The 13,400-nt window shown below is 37.4% G+C and overlaps 1 protein-coding gene across 1 annotated transcript in view; it reads right to left on the reverse strand.

Moving 5' to 3' along the window:
* ASPM (asp (abnormal spindle) homolog, microcephaly associated (Drosophila)) overlaps nucleotides 1–13,307 on the reverse strand; it is a 30,895-nt gene extending 17,588 nt beyond the window's left edge. The window contains exons 1-16 of the mRNA XM_010563437.1: nucleotides 13,005–13,307; nucleotides 11,155–11,298; nucleotides 9,431–10,778; nucleotides 7,757–7,858; nucleotides 6,863–7,009; nucleotides 5,757–6,002; nucleotides 5,538–5,605; nucleotides 4,876–5,017; nucleotides 4,667–4,797; nucleotides 3,732–3,907; nucleotides 3,486–3,631; nucleotides 3,319–3,404; nucleotides 1,706–1,924; nucleotides 769–985; nucleotides 537–682; nucleotides 306–434 (exon numbers count right to left, since the gene is read on the reverse strand). Coding sequence (XP_010561739.1) covers nucleotides 306–434; nucleotides 537–682; nucleotides 769–985; nucleotides 1,706–1,924; nucleotides 3,319–3,404; nucleotides 3,486–3,631; nucleotides 3,732–3,907; nucleotides 4,667–4,797; nucleotides 4,876–5,017; nucleotides 5,538–5,605; nucleotides 5,757–6,002; nucleotides 6,863–7,009; nucleotides 7,757–7,858; nucleotides 9,431–10,778; nucleotides 11,155–11,298; nucleotides 13,005–13,307 — 3,750 coding nt within the window. The remainder of the gene's footprint in view (nucleotides 1–305; nucleotides 435–536; nucleotides 683–768; nucleotides 986–1,705; nucleotides 1,925–3,318; nucleotides 3,405–3,485; nucleotides 3,632–3,731; nucleotides 3,908–4,666; nucleotides 4,798–4,875; nucleotides 5,018–5,537; nucleotides 5,606–5,756; nucleotides 6,003–6,862; nucleotides 7,010–7,756; nucleotides 7,859–9,430; nucleotides 10,779–11,154; nucleotides 11,299–13,004) is intronic.
* Between the last annotated feature and the right edge of the window lie 93 nt (nucleotides 13,308–13,400).

Consider the following 13,400-nt stretch of genomic DNA (forward strand, 5'->3'; position numbering starts at 1 on the left):
AACTATTTTATATTTGAAATATTAGGAAAAGGGCTTAATGGGTGACATGCTGTAATCAGAACATGAAAGAAAGAAGAGTTGCCTTTAAACAAACATAATTACTTCAGAACAGTCTTACACAAAAGTGGTTTTTTAGTAATTTACACCACCAAGAAGGCCATATATTTTGATAATAAAAATGGTACTCATTAGTTTAAATGGGGATATCATTCTGTTAAAACTGTATACTCCAAACAGTGAATTTATATTCTTTATTTAGTATTTCTCAAAGTAGAAGCTATGAATATTGCACAGGCAGAGAGTACCTGAGAAAGTTTCAGTTCCTTTTTCAGCCTGTAATTCCTCCAAGCAGACTGAATTAATCGTGCAGCTCGAGTTTCTTGCCGAAGATCTAGAAGCCGCGAACACAGAAATGATAGGTAGGTAATAACGACCTACATAAACACAGAACACATCAAGTTAAGGGCTATACAGAAAAGCAGGACACATTCACACGAGAGCAGAACATGTTTACATCAACTCTAAAGGCATCTTACCTTCTCATCAGGAATTGTATTTGACATGTCTGAGTGATGAATCATTGCTGGTATTCCACCTAGGTCAGAAACTGCAGCATTGACCAGCTGGAAGTTTTTCCTTTCATTGTCCAAGAGTTCCTTGTATAGGACTGAGGCAGTTACAGCTTTGCAAAGAGAAAATGTTTGTCAAATCAAATTGTGAGTAAAAGAAACAGATTTAACATGAATTTCTGTGCATCAAATAACTCACTTTGGTCAAATATTCCTTCCATAACATTTAGACAAGTATCAGACTCCAAAAAGGATGAGGAGGAAGAGTTTAGTCCCACCGTATGAGTTCTTGAGCATTCTACTGTTTGAGTTGTACGTTGGCACACAGCTTCCAAAGGCACATAACATGGATGATAATGATGAATCAAATGACATAATACTCTACCATCTGAGAAACACACTGTGAAATTTTCCACCTGTTAAATAAAATGCAGTAAGATACAAGTTCCTTGAACTTTCGTTACCAGTTAATTGGTATAAACTAGATATAGAATTTGTTAACTTGTACCTTTGAAAGTGACCAAGTGCAAATTTTTTTTGAACACAAAAATTTATGTAGCTAGTGCTTCTTTTGAACATTCACTGTACAGTGACATACAGCTGTGAGAAACCAGAAACAAAAAGGTATGAATCACTATATAGTGAGTCTCCAAGTGAAACATTTAAGAAACCAAAAAGAAAGCAATCTTTCTGCAGAAGAATCCCGAAGAAAATGCTATGGATACTTTACACTAGGTATTCAGTGCAGAAATAAGTTCTGAACTTGCATCGGTCTTAAGTGCTCTATTTTACCCTTCAGAAAAACTAGCAGATGGGACTGTATTCTGACCAGAGACAAGTCTCTGAACACATTCCAGCAAAAATGTTGTATTTTTAAAAGGCATTTTTATGCATAAGACTAACTGGAAGCGGAGATCCTTTTGCTCAAATTTGTTTAAAAAGAGAGCTGCTGCTAAACCCACAGAAAGATGGTTATTTCAAATCAGATTAAACAAAGTCCAGAAGGATATTTAAAACTAAATTACCATTGGCTGCTACTACATATTTGATAGTTTGAAGAATTCTGCTCTATAAAGAATAAGAATTCTTATGACAGCAAAGGATGTATTTGCTGAAATGAACACAAAACTATTTACCTTCATATTGTAAAATCCACAAACAGCATTAACCCATGCCATCAGCAGTTTGACATTGTCACTGTAACTTTGAGGTAAGGAGTTACTACTATCATCTTCCTGTAGTTCACAACCATTTGGAAAAGTCTTGAGAGCACCCAATTGTGTTTTCCTCTTGTGTGCGTTCTTTAAAAACTCAATTTCTTCTTTTAACTGTTTCACATTAAGAAAAACATCCACCTTTTAGGAATAAAAAAAAATAATTTTATTTGTCACCAACAGTCTGACATGTCATGCATTATAACAGCTGGATGCAGAAGCTTTAGACACGGCATTTTAAAGAGAAACTACTCTCACTACTTAGCAGTGCCTGCCTCACTGAATCAGTAGTGGATAATATGGACTTGCCAGCATAAATGGCAGCGTCTGCTACCAACTGATTCAAATAAAAGAACCTAAACCCACACTCTCACTGTTCTGTGTAAAATGATTACTTCATTAGTTAATAGTTGGGGGAAACAGGGAAATTCCCTGAAACAGCCTGTGGAATTTCACCATACTTTCAGAGGAAACAACAATTTCAGAGTCTTGCCTGCATTTCTACCGAGTCTACGTAACATTCCTCCTCATTTAATGGATTCTGAGAGGACTTGAGCTGGTGTTGTGATGGTCTAAGAAGATTAGGAGAACAAGCAGGATATCCACAGGGTTTGGATAAAGCCACTGCTCACTGAAATAATTTCTTTAATCAAAAGCAATGCAACTGTGACACATGCATACAGGAGAACTGGAAGAAGGTAACTACTCAATACTGTAACAGTAGTTAAGTAAGAAAGTAGTTACATTTGATTTTAATTATGTTCTTCTGGCTCTCTGATAGTTCTGTGGCTACAGTTTTGGAAAGTCTTGCTTTAGATATAGTTAATTGTACTTACATTCCTGACTACTTAGTGGTGAAACTTCACCTCAACTTTTATCTTTTACATTTCATACTTTATGTTCCTTCCAGATGGATTTGTCAGCTAGATACTTATTTTCAAACCACTATCCAACTCAAGTTAACTCTTAAAACATTCTTAAGTCTTATTTTTGCTTCCTCTACCAATTTTTTTCCAGTGGCTTTGAAATGCCATTACAGTAATGCCTAAGAAATCTTCATTCTTATTTCAAGAATGTTTCTTCAAATTGACTGTTTCAGACAAATGGAAAAATGCAGAAATGCTATAGCTTCAGAGCTTACTCTATAATTGTCTATCAGTGTAATCTCAAAATGTCCTTTTTAGTTAATAAGAGCTTACCAGCATTCTGAGACCATCATTATTTTACTCTTAATTATCAATTCTGTTGGCATACAACATAAACGCAGAAGTTAAGTTTTTTCCAAAAACTTGTATGAATGTGTACAAGAAAAAGCACAGTTAAAATATTATCTAAACTGTATTGTTAGGGAACAGTTAGCAGGTTTAGGTAAAGTTTGCATGGCACTTTGAACATACACAGAGGACCATTTCATAGTCTAAAATTTGATTAGTAGAGACTTTCACAGACAAGAAATATTCCTGAAAGACTGGTGTTTTCATTATCTCTCACTTGTAATTAGTAACAAACAACCAAAATAAGTAATTGAATAATACCTGGAAGGCAAAGACAATTTTCCACAGGAGTGCTAATGTTCGTTCTCTGTGTCTATCTACAATATCCCTGGAGTCAATTGAAGTACCTATGAAATAAAACAAGGAATTAAAAGTGTGCACACTAGTCCTCTGATGCACTTAAAATAACCCTTATTTCTAGGCCTTACCACTTTCATCCTTCAAGTGAATTCCTCGCTCTTTAAGGACATTAAGAACAATGTCAACATTATGCATCTTCTGTAGACGACTTATTGCAGGAACTCTCAGTTGCTTTGAAAGATTCCAGTTTTTGGTGAGAAGTTCAATTGTTCTCCTAACAAAGTGAATTTCACAATTTAATGTCTTAGCTGAGCTTATAATAATTATTATATAAAAGAAAATAAATAGCTCAAAATAATTCTGTCTCAACGCACACAAGACGAATGCCACATTGCAAGTCCACAGCCAGATTGGTTACAGCAAAATCAAATTCATCAAGTGGAGTTTGCATATGACTGACAGGTAGTCCTAAGAAACCAAGATGGCGGGAAAGGTCACCTTCACCACTCAGGAAGTCCCGAGAAAATGCAAGCAGAAGGTCTTTGCTAGCCTAAAAAACAAACAAAAAAAACCACCACCAACAACAAAATCATCTTAACACTGCAGTATTTGTCAAGTAGAACACAATTTTCATCCCTTGACCCCCAAATTGCATTCCATATTTCTTTACCTAATACTTAAATTATTTTTTTTTTTAATTTATTTTTAGCCAGCTTAATTTTCATTGTACCTGTCTACCACGTCACTGAAAGCACCACCAAATTCAGGAATACTTTTTTCTCAGTCTGTCCGCCTACATAGTACAAACCCCCAAAAAAGGTGATTTTATTTGAACATAACATATTTGTTAATGAAAGTCTTTGTAGGACAGATGTTGCACAGTCCTTCTTATCACAGCAAAACAATAGGAAAAAAACACGCAGAAAAGCCCATCAAACTGACTTGCAGTTTAGGATGAGCTGCAGTATGCTAGAGTGATATTTAAAAATAGTGCAGAAGTTTAGATTTAGAGAGGGAAGCCATATAACACAAGATAATGGAGTCCTTCCTACAGGATAAACACCTCAAAATTTTCTTTGGAATTCCTTTCATGACCATGAGATAATGTGTTGAGAAAGTTCATGGAAAAGGCTGAACAGGCAAGACTTGTTAAAGAAAAGTACACAGTCAGATCAAAAAAACTCCCACCAAAACTAAAAACCACCACCAAACCCCAAAACAAACAACTCAAAAATAATATATATAAATATATAGCACATTCAATCTTAGGACAATATTGGAGGGAGACATCAAATCACAGCTCTCTTACCTTGAACTCTGCATCCTTACAAAAGAGGCAAGGGTCATGGTCAATAATTCTGGACTGCTTGGCACAATCCAGAAAGCAAACTAACAGCAGCAATTTTTTCAGAGTGAATTTTGACAAAGCTTCTTCATGACCTAAAAAGATAGAACCTATTAAGTGCTAGTTCCCAAATTAAGTGCTAAAAATAACCTATTTTTGGAAGTAGTAGTTACCTTCTCGGTAAAGGTGAGGCACAGTGGGATGTCTGTATTCAGCTGCAATGTCAGGGTTCCAAAGCAAGCGATTTAGGATAAATATTGCTAAACCCATAACATCACTATTACTCTCCAAAGCCAGCAGTTCTCCATAAACAGTCTAATACGAAAGGAGGGGAAAGAAAGCAGAACCATTAAAAATTACTTCAAATACTATGAGGATTTTTTTGAATAACATACATTACTGAAATTCTGAAGTAGTAAATGGTAATTAGTCTCTAAAAATCAATCAGTTTTTCAAATAAGTCACTGAAGGATAAAACGAAAGGAAATTTCAGAATATCCAGTCTCATTTCAAAACATGTATGTTCATCTGCATTTGAAGAATCAATCAGGAACTTCCTTAAGACAACTGCATTTTTCTCCAGTCCAGTAAAGAGTGAAATTGATAGGATACTGCTTTTCTGTTATTGGTCAGGGAGTTAACTTCCACTTCCCTTGATTAAATATTTTCCTTTTTAATAAGGTAAGCACTTTTCTAAAGCAAGTCTGTTGTAATTGAATTAAACCTACCTGGATTATTAAAACAGAAAGTACAAAGAAACCTGAAATATCTCCTACTAAAAAAAATGCTAGATGTCCCATAAACTTTGATTATAGACTACAAATTCTGCACTTACCTCCAGACCTATACGCAGCCACAAAGGGTTGTAAGATAAAAGCCAGTTAAGGATTTTCTGCCTCTCTCCTGCAAGACAGCATCTTGTAGTATTATATCCAGCAAACACTTCATATTATAGCAAGAATTTATATCAAATGATTTTAGATTAAAACAACTTAGTGTGTGAATAATCCTTTTTCTACCTACAAGAGAGGATGCAATGTTTTAGTATTCTTACCTACATCTTTCCAGAGGTGTCTGTCTCTACGAACTAGCAAACGTCTAGTTTCAATCTCAACTTCCAGTTTCTTAATAGCTTGAACCATTGTTTCAGATGTAAACAAACAGCAAGCATCACGTCGTAATTTATTCAGCTTACGATGAGCCATATAAGCTTTTAGAGATGCTTCATCTTTTGTTGGTGCTTTAAGAACACTGGTTTTATGATGGTTCTCTTCTCCCAAGATAAGAGCAGCTGCATTTACTGTTTAAACATACACAAAAAGCACACATTTACATCTCAAATAAAGGTAGCTTTGCCCACCTCATTTATTTTTTTCCTCTCGTAAGTTCACATTTTGTTATTTTCCTTCTGACTAATGATTTTATCCCTCAGGAAGCTTATCAGCTGTTGCACTAAACATACATTGTCAAGTGCATGTATACTAGTCATATATTTAATATAACAACACTTATGAAATAAGTGAGCAGTGCTAGGAATTCAGTTTTAAGATTAATTGTACTATCTTCTATTTTTCAGATTGAAGCTAAAGATAGAGGAAAAAGTACCTTAGCATCATTTTAGTAAAGTGACAGTTATAATGTTCTTCAGAAGATGGGGATTCCCCACTCAACACCCACTGAGGAGCACTGCATCTACATGTTCCAGTGTGTATTTCTTGTTGCAAAGCACACTCCCCATTCAGGTGTGTGGTATGCTGTGCGTGAGTAAGTGTGCTACTCACACTTATCACAAGGGGAAAATACAACTCTGAAAAGAGTTAGTTATATACTTCTGCTGGAATGGACAGCACTGTCTCCAGTGTGAGAATTGCTTTTGGTTTAGCATATTCCATGTTTTCTATCATAACTGCCACTGAAAGACATTACCAAATATTTGGTTTATGATTATCACAGTATTAAGTCAAAGGCTGAAAAGAGAAACACAGGTGATAAAAAAATTAAAAACAAAAAATCTACTCTTACCTAAGAGCTTAACGTTACACAAACTAGTGACAAATTGGGACTAGTGTTAAGCTAGTACTATGATTCATTAATGTTAATAAAGCACATCATATAATGTTTAAGAACATTAAAAGACAGTGAAAATTCTTGTACTCTTACCTTGTGAGGTGTTTGTTTTTACACTGAAGTCATCTGGGGTAAGTACAAAATTTAACCACCAGGTGAAACCTCGTTGCTGCTTCTCCTTCCAACGTTCATCATAAAACATGTTTTTAGCAGCAAAAGGCATTGGGTGCCTAGGAAGGACTTAAAAAAAAAAAGTGTAAGTCTCTCTGGTTCTTGAAATGTTTGATAACCAATATGCATTTCATTGTGGAAAGGATTAATGTTTGATACTCCATTTAGCACTACAGCAGAAAAAAAGCAGATTGTTAGAATCTTATGAACTTGCAGATCAGCCCCCATTAAAATAAATTTCAGCCACAAAACATGGATTAAGTTATAAAGCAGTAGAGCAAAGACAAGATTTCTAGAACCCAGGCCATTTGCAATGCACAGCTTGGGGCAAAACCAAGTTGAGTTGGACTACATCCAGAAAGAACCATTTTACAGATGCATTTTTCTGATCAGATCAACTTAGTATTATTAGCTCTGCAAAATCAGTATCTTTTTGGTAAGAAGTTTTCTCTTCTTAGGTATTTTATTGTTGTATTAAAATGTTATCAGATATGGAAGAGGCATTTCACTGATAACCATCAGTCAGCTGGGAACATATCTGTAATGTAGCTTTTACACTTACAGGCAAAACTGGAGGAAAGTAACATTTACATTCAGCTGGCCATGTGTTGCAACCAATTTTCTTAATGAGTAGTCAAAATGGTTACATATGAAAGGTTACATATGTTTTTATACTAGATAATGATTCATTGTAGGTACAATCTTCTATTTCATCTCAACTCTAACCAGATGGGTCTTAACAATAGCTAGCAGTACAGCAATTGTGACATGCAGTTCAGTGTGTACTGTTTCGCTAAATACCAGAAGTCTGCCTACCTGTTTTCAGTGGTTTCACAAACGTCAGGTGAGACTGAGCCAATCCAGGGATGGGTTTACTAATTCTGTTAGTAGTTCTAGATGCTTTCTGAAGTGAAGAACCTACAAAAGCATTAACACACAAATATCAACAACAAATATGTCAGTGAAAGAGCAGCCTGACTTGTGTTAGTTTAGGCATCAAGGCACTAGCTAATAAGTATTATCCACCACATCGCAGTAGGACGTAAATAAAACAGAAGGAAAAAAACGCAGACTAGGCTTTCCGAACTCTCAACATATAAAAATACGCACTTTTAGCACAATCATTTTGTTACACTCACACCAAACAAAGGATTAAAAAAGTATGCTGTTGCAGATGGACGATAGTTGCTGCCTGACACCCCCTGACAAGATGGTAATTCAGAAACAAAAAAGAGATCAGAAATTACAGGTTGAACTCTCCTGCTTAGCTGAAGGAGTGTTTTTCACAGAACATTCATTTCTAGAAGTGAAGAAGTCATTCCAGTTTCTCATGCACTTCTAATAGATTTTAAATACATTCTGATAATTTTTAATAAAGTTGGATCTTGAGCGGATTAAATTAATGATAGGCATTTCAAAGTTAACTTTTAGTAGTGAAATATTATTTGTCTTTGTGAAGCCTAGAGACAATGCCCAGGCAATTAAAAGAATAACAGGTTATATTTCTCAAGAAAAATTATCAAGAAGAACATAACTCAAAGCTGTCATCATTTTTGTGTTTCACAACTGGGATGAAGAGACACCAAAGTCATTTTGAGCTCACAGAATACTTCCTTCTTCAACCCACCTCTCCTTACCCTAATGGATGAACAGAAATAACCTAGTAGACAACACAGCTTTTCCTGGTTATGTTTTTATGTAGACTATCTTAAAAAGCCTGAAACCGAAGTGCATTACTGAAAGCCCCAAATCAAATCTAGATCACAGAACAGATAATTTGAACTGAAGAAAGCAGCACGTTACTTTGATCTGAAAGCCACGATGAATTTTTCCTGTTAGTTATATTGCAGGGACTGCATAAAGATTCTGCGAATTAAATGCTTCTTTCAGTTACGGACCCTCATTCTTTTTCTATTCCAGAGCATATCTGGGAACGGAACATTGAGAAAACCCAAAATACATTGAAATACAAGAAGTCAACTTCTTCTGATCTTCAAGCAACAAAGTACTGGCAAACTGTAAAGGCAGAAATATCTACACAGGGCTAACAACGAGCTAATTACAGACAGTAAAAAGCAGGCAGTGTGAACGAGACTTGGGAACAACATGTTTGAAAACACGTGACAACAGCAATGGAGTCAAATAGTCACAATGGTAAGTGTACATGTGACAGAAGTCTCGTGCAGTAAGTTTCTAGTAAATTTGAATTACATAAGGGCTCTACTCAAGAACTGCCAGACACTTTTCCTGTTACTGTCATTAACAAGGTTCACAAAGGAATAAAGTAAATCTGAAGCCAATTACATAACCAAAAACGCTGACCGAGTTTTCAAATTTTTAAAATGCAGATAATATCTAACAAATTGCAAAGGCCCACATTTCAGAGACATGAAATGTTCCCAACTGTTGCTAGACAGTTCAGTTTGCTATACAAATTCCATAATCAAAGGCATCTTTCATAAAGTGGTAAATGAAGGAAATACTGCTTACCAGCTTTCTTTCTCTGCCCTACTCGGTTTGTGGGTTTGAAGGCTAATGGTCTCATAGTATGCATGTTATTGTCCACGCTAGATGTAAGAGTTCTTTTTCTTTCCACTTCTTCCATGTACACTGGAGTTGTAAATCTATTATTTTCTACATATATTTCACTTTTCCTCTTACGACACAAAATTGATTGACTAGGAGATGACCTTACTTTGTCATTGTGACACTTATTTTCAGCTGAAATGGGACCTATAACTGGAAGGTGTTTAGATATTTCTGCTTTCGTATGTACAGGCACCACATTAGCACATTCCATTATTGCTTTACTAAGGCATTTTTTAGATTTTGGCTGGAGACTTTCCATTCTTTTTTCTTCAGCAGCATCAGGCTTACTTTTGATGACAGTGGCAGAAAGAATTGGACGCTTTTTTGGTTGCTCTCTGCAAAAAGAATTGCAAGTCTGAAGTTCCTCTGTAGAAGAAAAACTCAAGTGATTTTCTTTGGGTTTGTCATAATGAAGTACCTGTGATTCTACTTTATGCATCTCAAAGACTTCATTTAAGTTGTGTTCTATACGAACATGTGGTTTTGTCTCTACATCTCCATTTTTTTTCCATTTTGAGGGTAGAAATTTCTTTACAACATAAGTCTCTGTCGTAGATGATATTAAAGCTGCCTCAAGTTTAGGAGTCTTTGATTCCTTATCTGACAAGCTGTCTTTCACAAATTGATCAGGTGACAGAATCGGAACAGACTGCTCTATTTTATCTATATCCACTTGATAACTGTCATTTACAAAAGAATCTGGACTTAAAATTCTCCTTGTACTTAAAACAGGCACAGATGCTGAGTGTTCTGGAGTGCAAACTGGTGAGAGTGTACAATTAAGAACGACTTCATTGTTTGAAATTGGCAGTTGTGCTAATCCAGTAGAACTGCATGCACTTTCAGGTTTTAATTCATTGTGCTCATTAACAAATTTCTTGACATTACAGCTGTCTATTTCAGGCAATAACTCCTCATTTACAGTGGCAGCAATATCTGAGAACGTAGTAGATCGTCTCATTGCAAGTGGTGTGCAAATAGTATTACGATGTTCCTCTAGCATTGGTGCAATAGGAGATATTGGCAATTTATTCTCTGAGCCAACAAAAGAGTCATTTCCTGGGGATATACTATTTTGCATTGTGTTCTGATTTTCACATGGCTGAAGTGGGCTTCTAAAGCCATCCACCTTCTGGGAAACTTGAAAGGTTTTATTAACATTTTTAACTTTTGAAGTACTTTTTTTAACTTTTATTGAAGCAGAGGTTTCTGAAGAGTTTTTCTTTTTTATAGTATCCCAAAGACTCTTCTGAAAAAGAACCATAAATAAAAGTTAGTATGCTGAATTTCTACATACTTTTACGTGTAAAACTGAACATTGCTAGTGTTTTCATGCAAAGTCTAAAAATACTATAAGAAGAACACTTAATCCAAAATTCACCCTAAGTTATTTCCAGGCTTGAGAGCAGCTTTTTTGGTCATGTTTTAGTTTTATTCTCTAAGCTGTAATGCACCAGTATCTACTTTCCAACCCAGATGAAAAATTTTGAAGACAATGAGCATTCCCACAGGCAGCATCATTTATCAATTTTTAATTCTCCTTCATTGGATTCTCTAATAATAAAAACAATAACTGTGTCAGCTATGCCAAAGTAATAGAACTAAGATACATAATAAACACTCACCTTTTTCTTCAGAGGCTGCTCAGCAACACCCAGGAGCACAGCTTGATGTTTTACAATGCCATTAATAATAAAAGCTACCAGTTCTCTGACTTTTCCTTCTTCTAATGGTGTCCATGTTACAGAAACAAAGATTCTTTGTCCTGACTATTGGAGAAAAAGAAAAGTTTAATATCTAGCACTTAGGTACACTTATGTAACATCAAAGATAGAGTAATCAAATCAAATGCGAAGCAGTACACAGAAGTAACGTGTATTCCGACAACATGAAATGATAAACAATCGTTAAATGTTTAAATGTCAATCTTCCCTTCTGACATGTAAATTTAAGCAACCTCTATCAAAAATGTTGTCTTACTAAAAGGGCATATACCTCTTAATGAAACTATAATGGAAAGCAAGCAAGAACACATATAAATATAACACATAGTAGAAAGGACAAGATTTGAGTAAAGGTAAGCAGAAGAAGTTACATAATTTTTTGCACATATTAACCAAGTCAGTCCTCTAAAGTGATTTTGAGAGAATTATATTTTGACTGACAATCAGAGGTTGATTTTTAGGACCTTAGCTGAATCTAAATAAGTGTCAAATTTTTTAGTCAAATGACCTGCAAAGATGAGAATTAACACACAACTTCACCGAATAAAAATAAAGACACTGCAAACTAACAAGGAAGTCGTGGAGCTGTGTATGATCTATGTAAAGATTCTTGATGCACGGTGACCTCTACCGAATTGTTTTGGTGCTCTGCTGATACCAATACTAACAAACCAAAAAAAAAATGGTTATACCTCAGACTAAAATCAGAGAGACTGTGAAAATGACCAATGTCTTGAGCATTTGAATTAGGAGTTCCACCTCCTCGGGCAGATACATTTAGTGAAAACATATAGACTAATTCAATAGGCGCTTATACAGTAAAGCTGGTCAACAATGGTAAGTATTCATTAATTAGTATAGGAACTTGTTATTCAAATACTTTACAGTGAGATTCTAGCCTGTCTGTATAAGCACATTGTTGCAAGAGATCTCCAGAGAGCTTCTTCCTCTCTCACAGAGACTCCGGAGAGTCTAGATTACCATAGATACACATTTGTCTAAATTGTCCTTTTAAAAAGCAGCATTAATTGGATTAACCACAGCTTATATTTCCTTGGGAATCATAAAGATTTATTCCTAGATTAAGCCTGCTTTGCTCTCTGTTGTATTATGAACATGCAGAACAGTGAATTAGTATCCTCTTCACAAGCTCCCTCAGCCTTTTTCCTAAACAGATGTCGTCCGACTTTTTGAGAGATCACTTTTTAAACAGCTCTTATTTTTCTGTCTCTGCCTTTAAAACCACACTCCCAGAGAACAATTAATTTTTTTTTTTCACCTTACTGCAGAAAACCCCTCTGTTGAGCCAAGATTTAGTGCTTTCGCAGCCTGTGACAGCCCCAAGAGGTTTAATCCGCCATCTAAAGCTCCAGCTCTTCCCCTTTCCCGCGAGCCATGAGCGCAGCGCCCAGAAACACCACCCGCAGCGGGGGTACAGCTTTTGGGGTACCGGCTACCTAAAAACCTAGCTCTACGCGGCCAGATGACGCGTAGGACTTCTCCCGGGGGAGGATTACGCTGCAAACCGGTAACACTGCTCACGCCGGCGGAGGGGCTTTCTCCGCCACCGAAGAGCGGCAGGCGGGGAGAGGCCCGGCCCCCCTTCGCCTCCAGCCCTTGCAACCGCCCAGCACCCGCCCGCAGGGCACGGCTCGGGGTCCCCTCGTGTGTCACACGCACACTCGTACACACTCATCCACCCACCTCCGCTCCCTGCCTCAGCTTCGCCCGCCCCCCCCCGCGCCCGGTACCTGGACAGAAAAGCGGCGATGCTCAATACTGAAGCCCCTGGCAGAAGCCGGGAAGCGGTCGACGACCACCTCGGCGTCCTCCGCGTTGGGGTTGTCGACGGCCAGGAGGCGCGTGCGGGAGGCGCCGACGCGCAGGCTGCCGAAGCTGAGGAACGGCGGCCGAAAGAAGTGGCTCAGAACCAGCACAGCGAGGGCCTCGCCCGCGTCCTCCTCATCCCCGCTCGCGGCCCAGCGCCGCCGCCTAGGGCTAGCGGCGGAGCTCAGCTCCCACACCGCCGCTCCAGGCAAGAAACCCGCGGCCATGCTCGGGGCAGAATCCCAGAGCGGGACCGCCTTCAATTCTCCACACCGCCAGCGTTCCGCCACCGCATCAACCGCCGCACCTCCGCCTGTCCG

Source organism: Haliaeetus leucocephalus, unplaced genomic scaffold (assembly GCF_000737465.1).
Source record: "Haliaeetus leucocephalus isolate CR32 unplaced genomic scaffold, Haliaeetus_leucocephalus-4.0 Scaffold166, whole genome shotgun sequence".
Classification (NCBI taxonomy): domain Eukaryota; kingdom Metazoa; phylum Chordata; class Aves; order Accipitriformes; family Accipitridae; genus Haliaeetus; species Haliaeetus leucocephalus.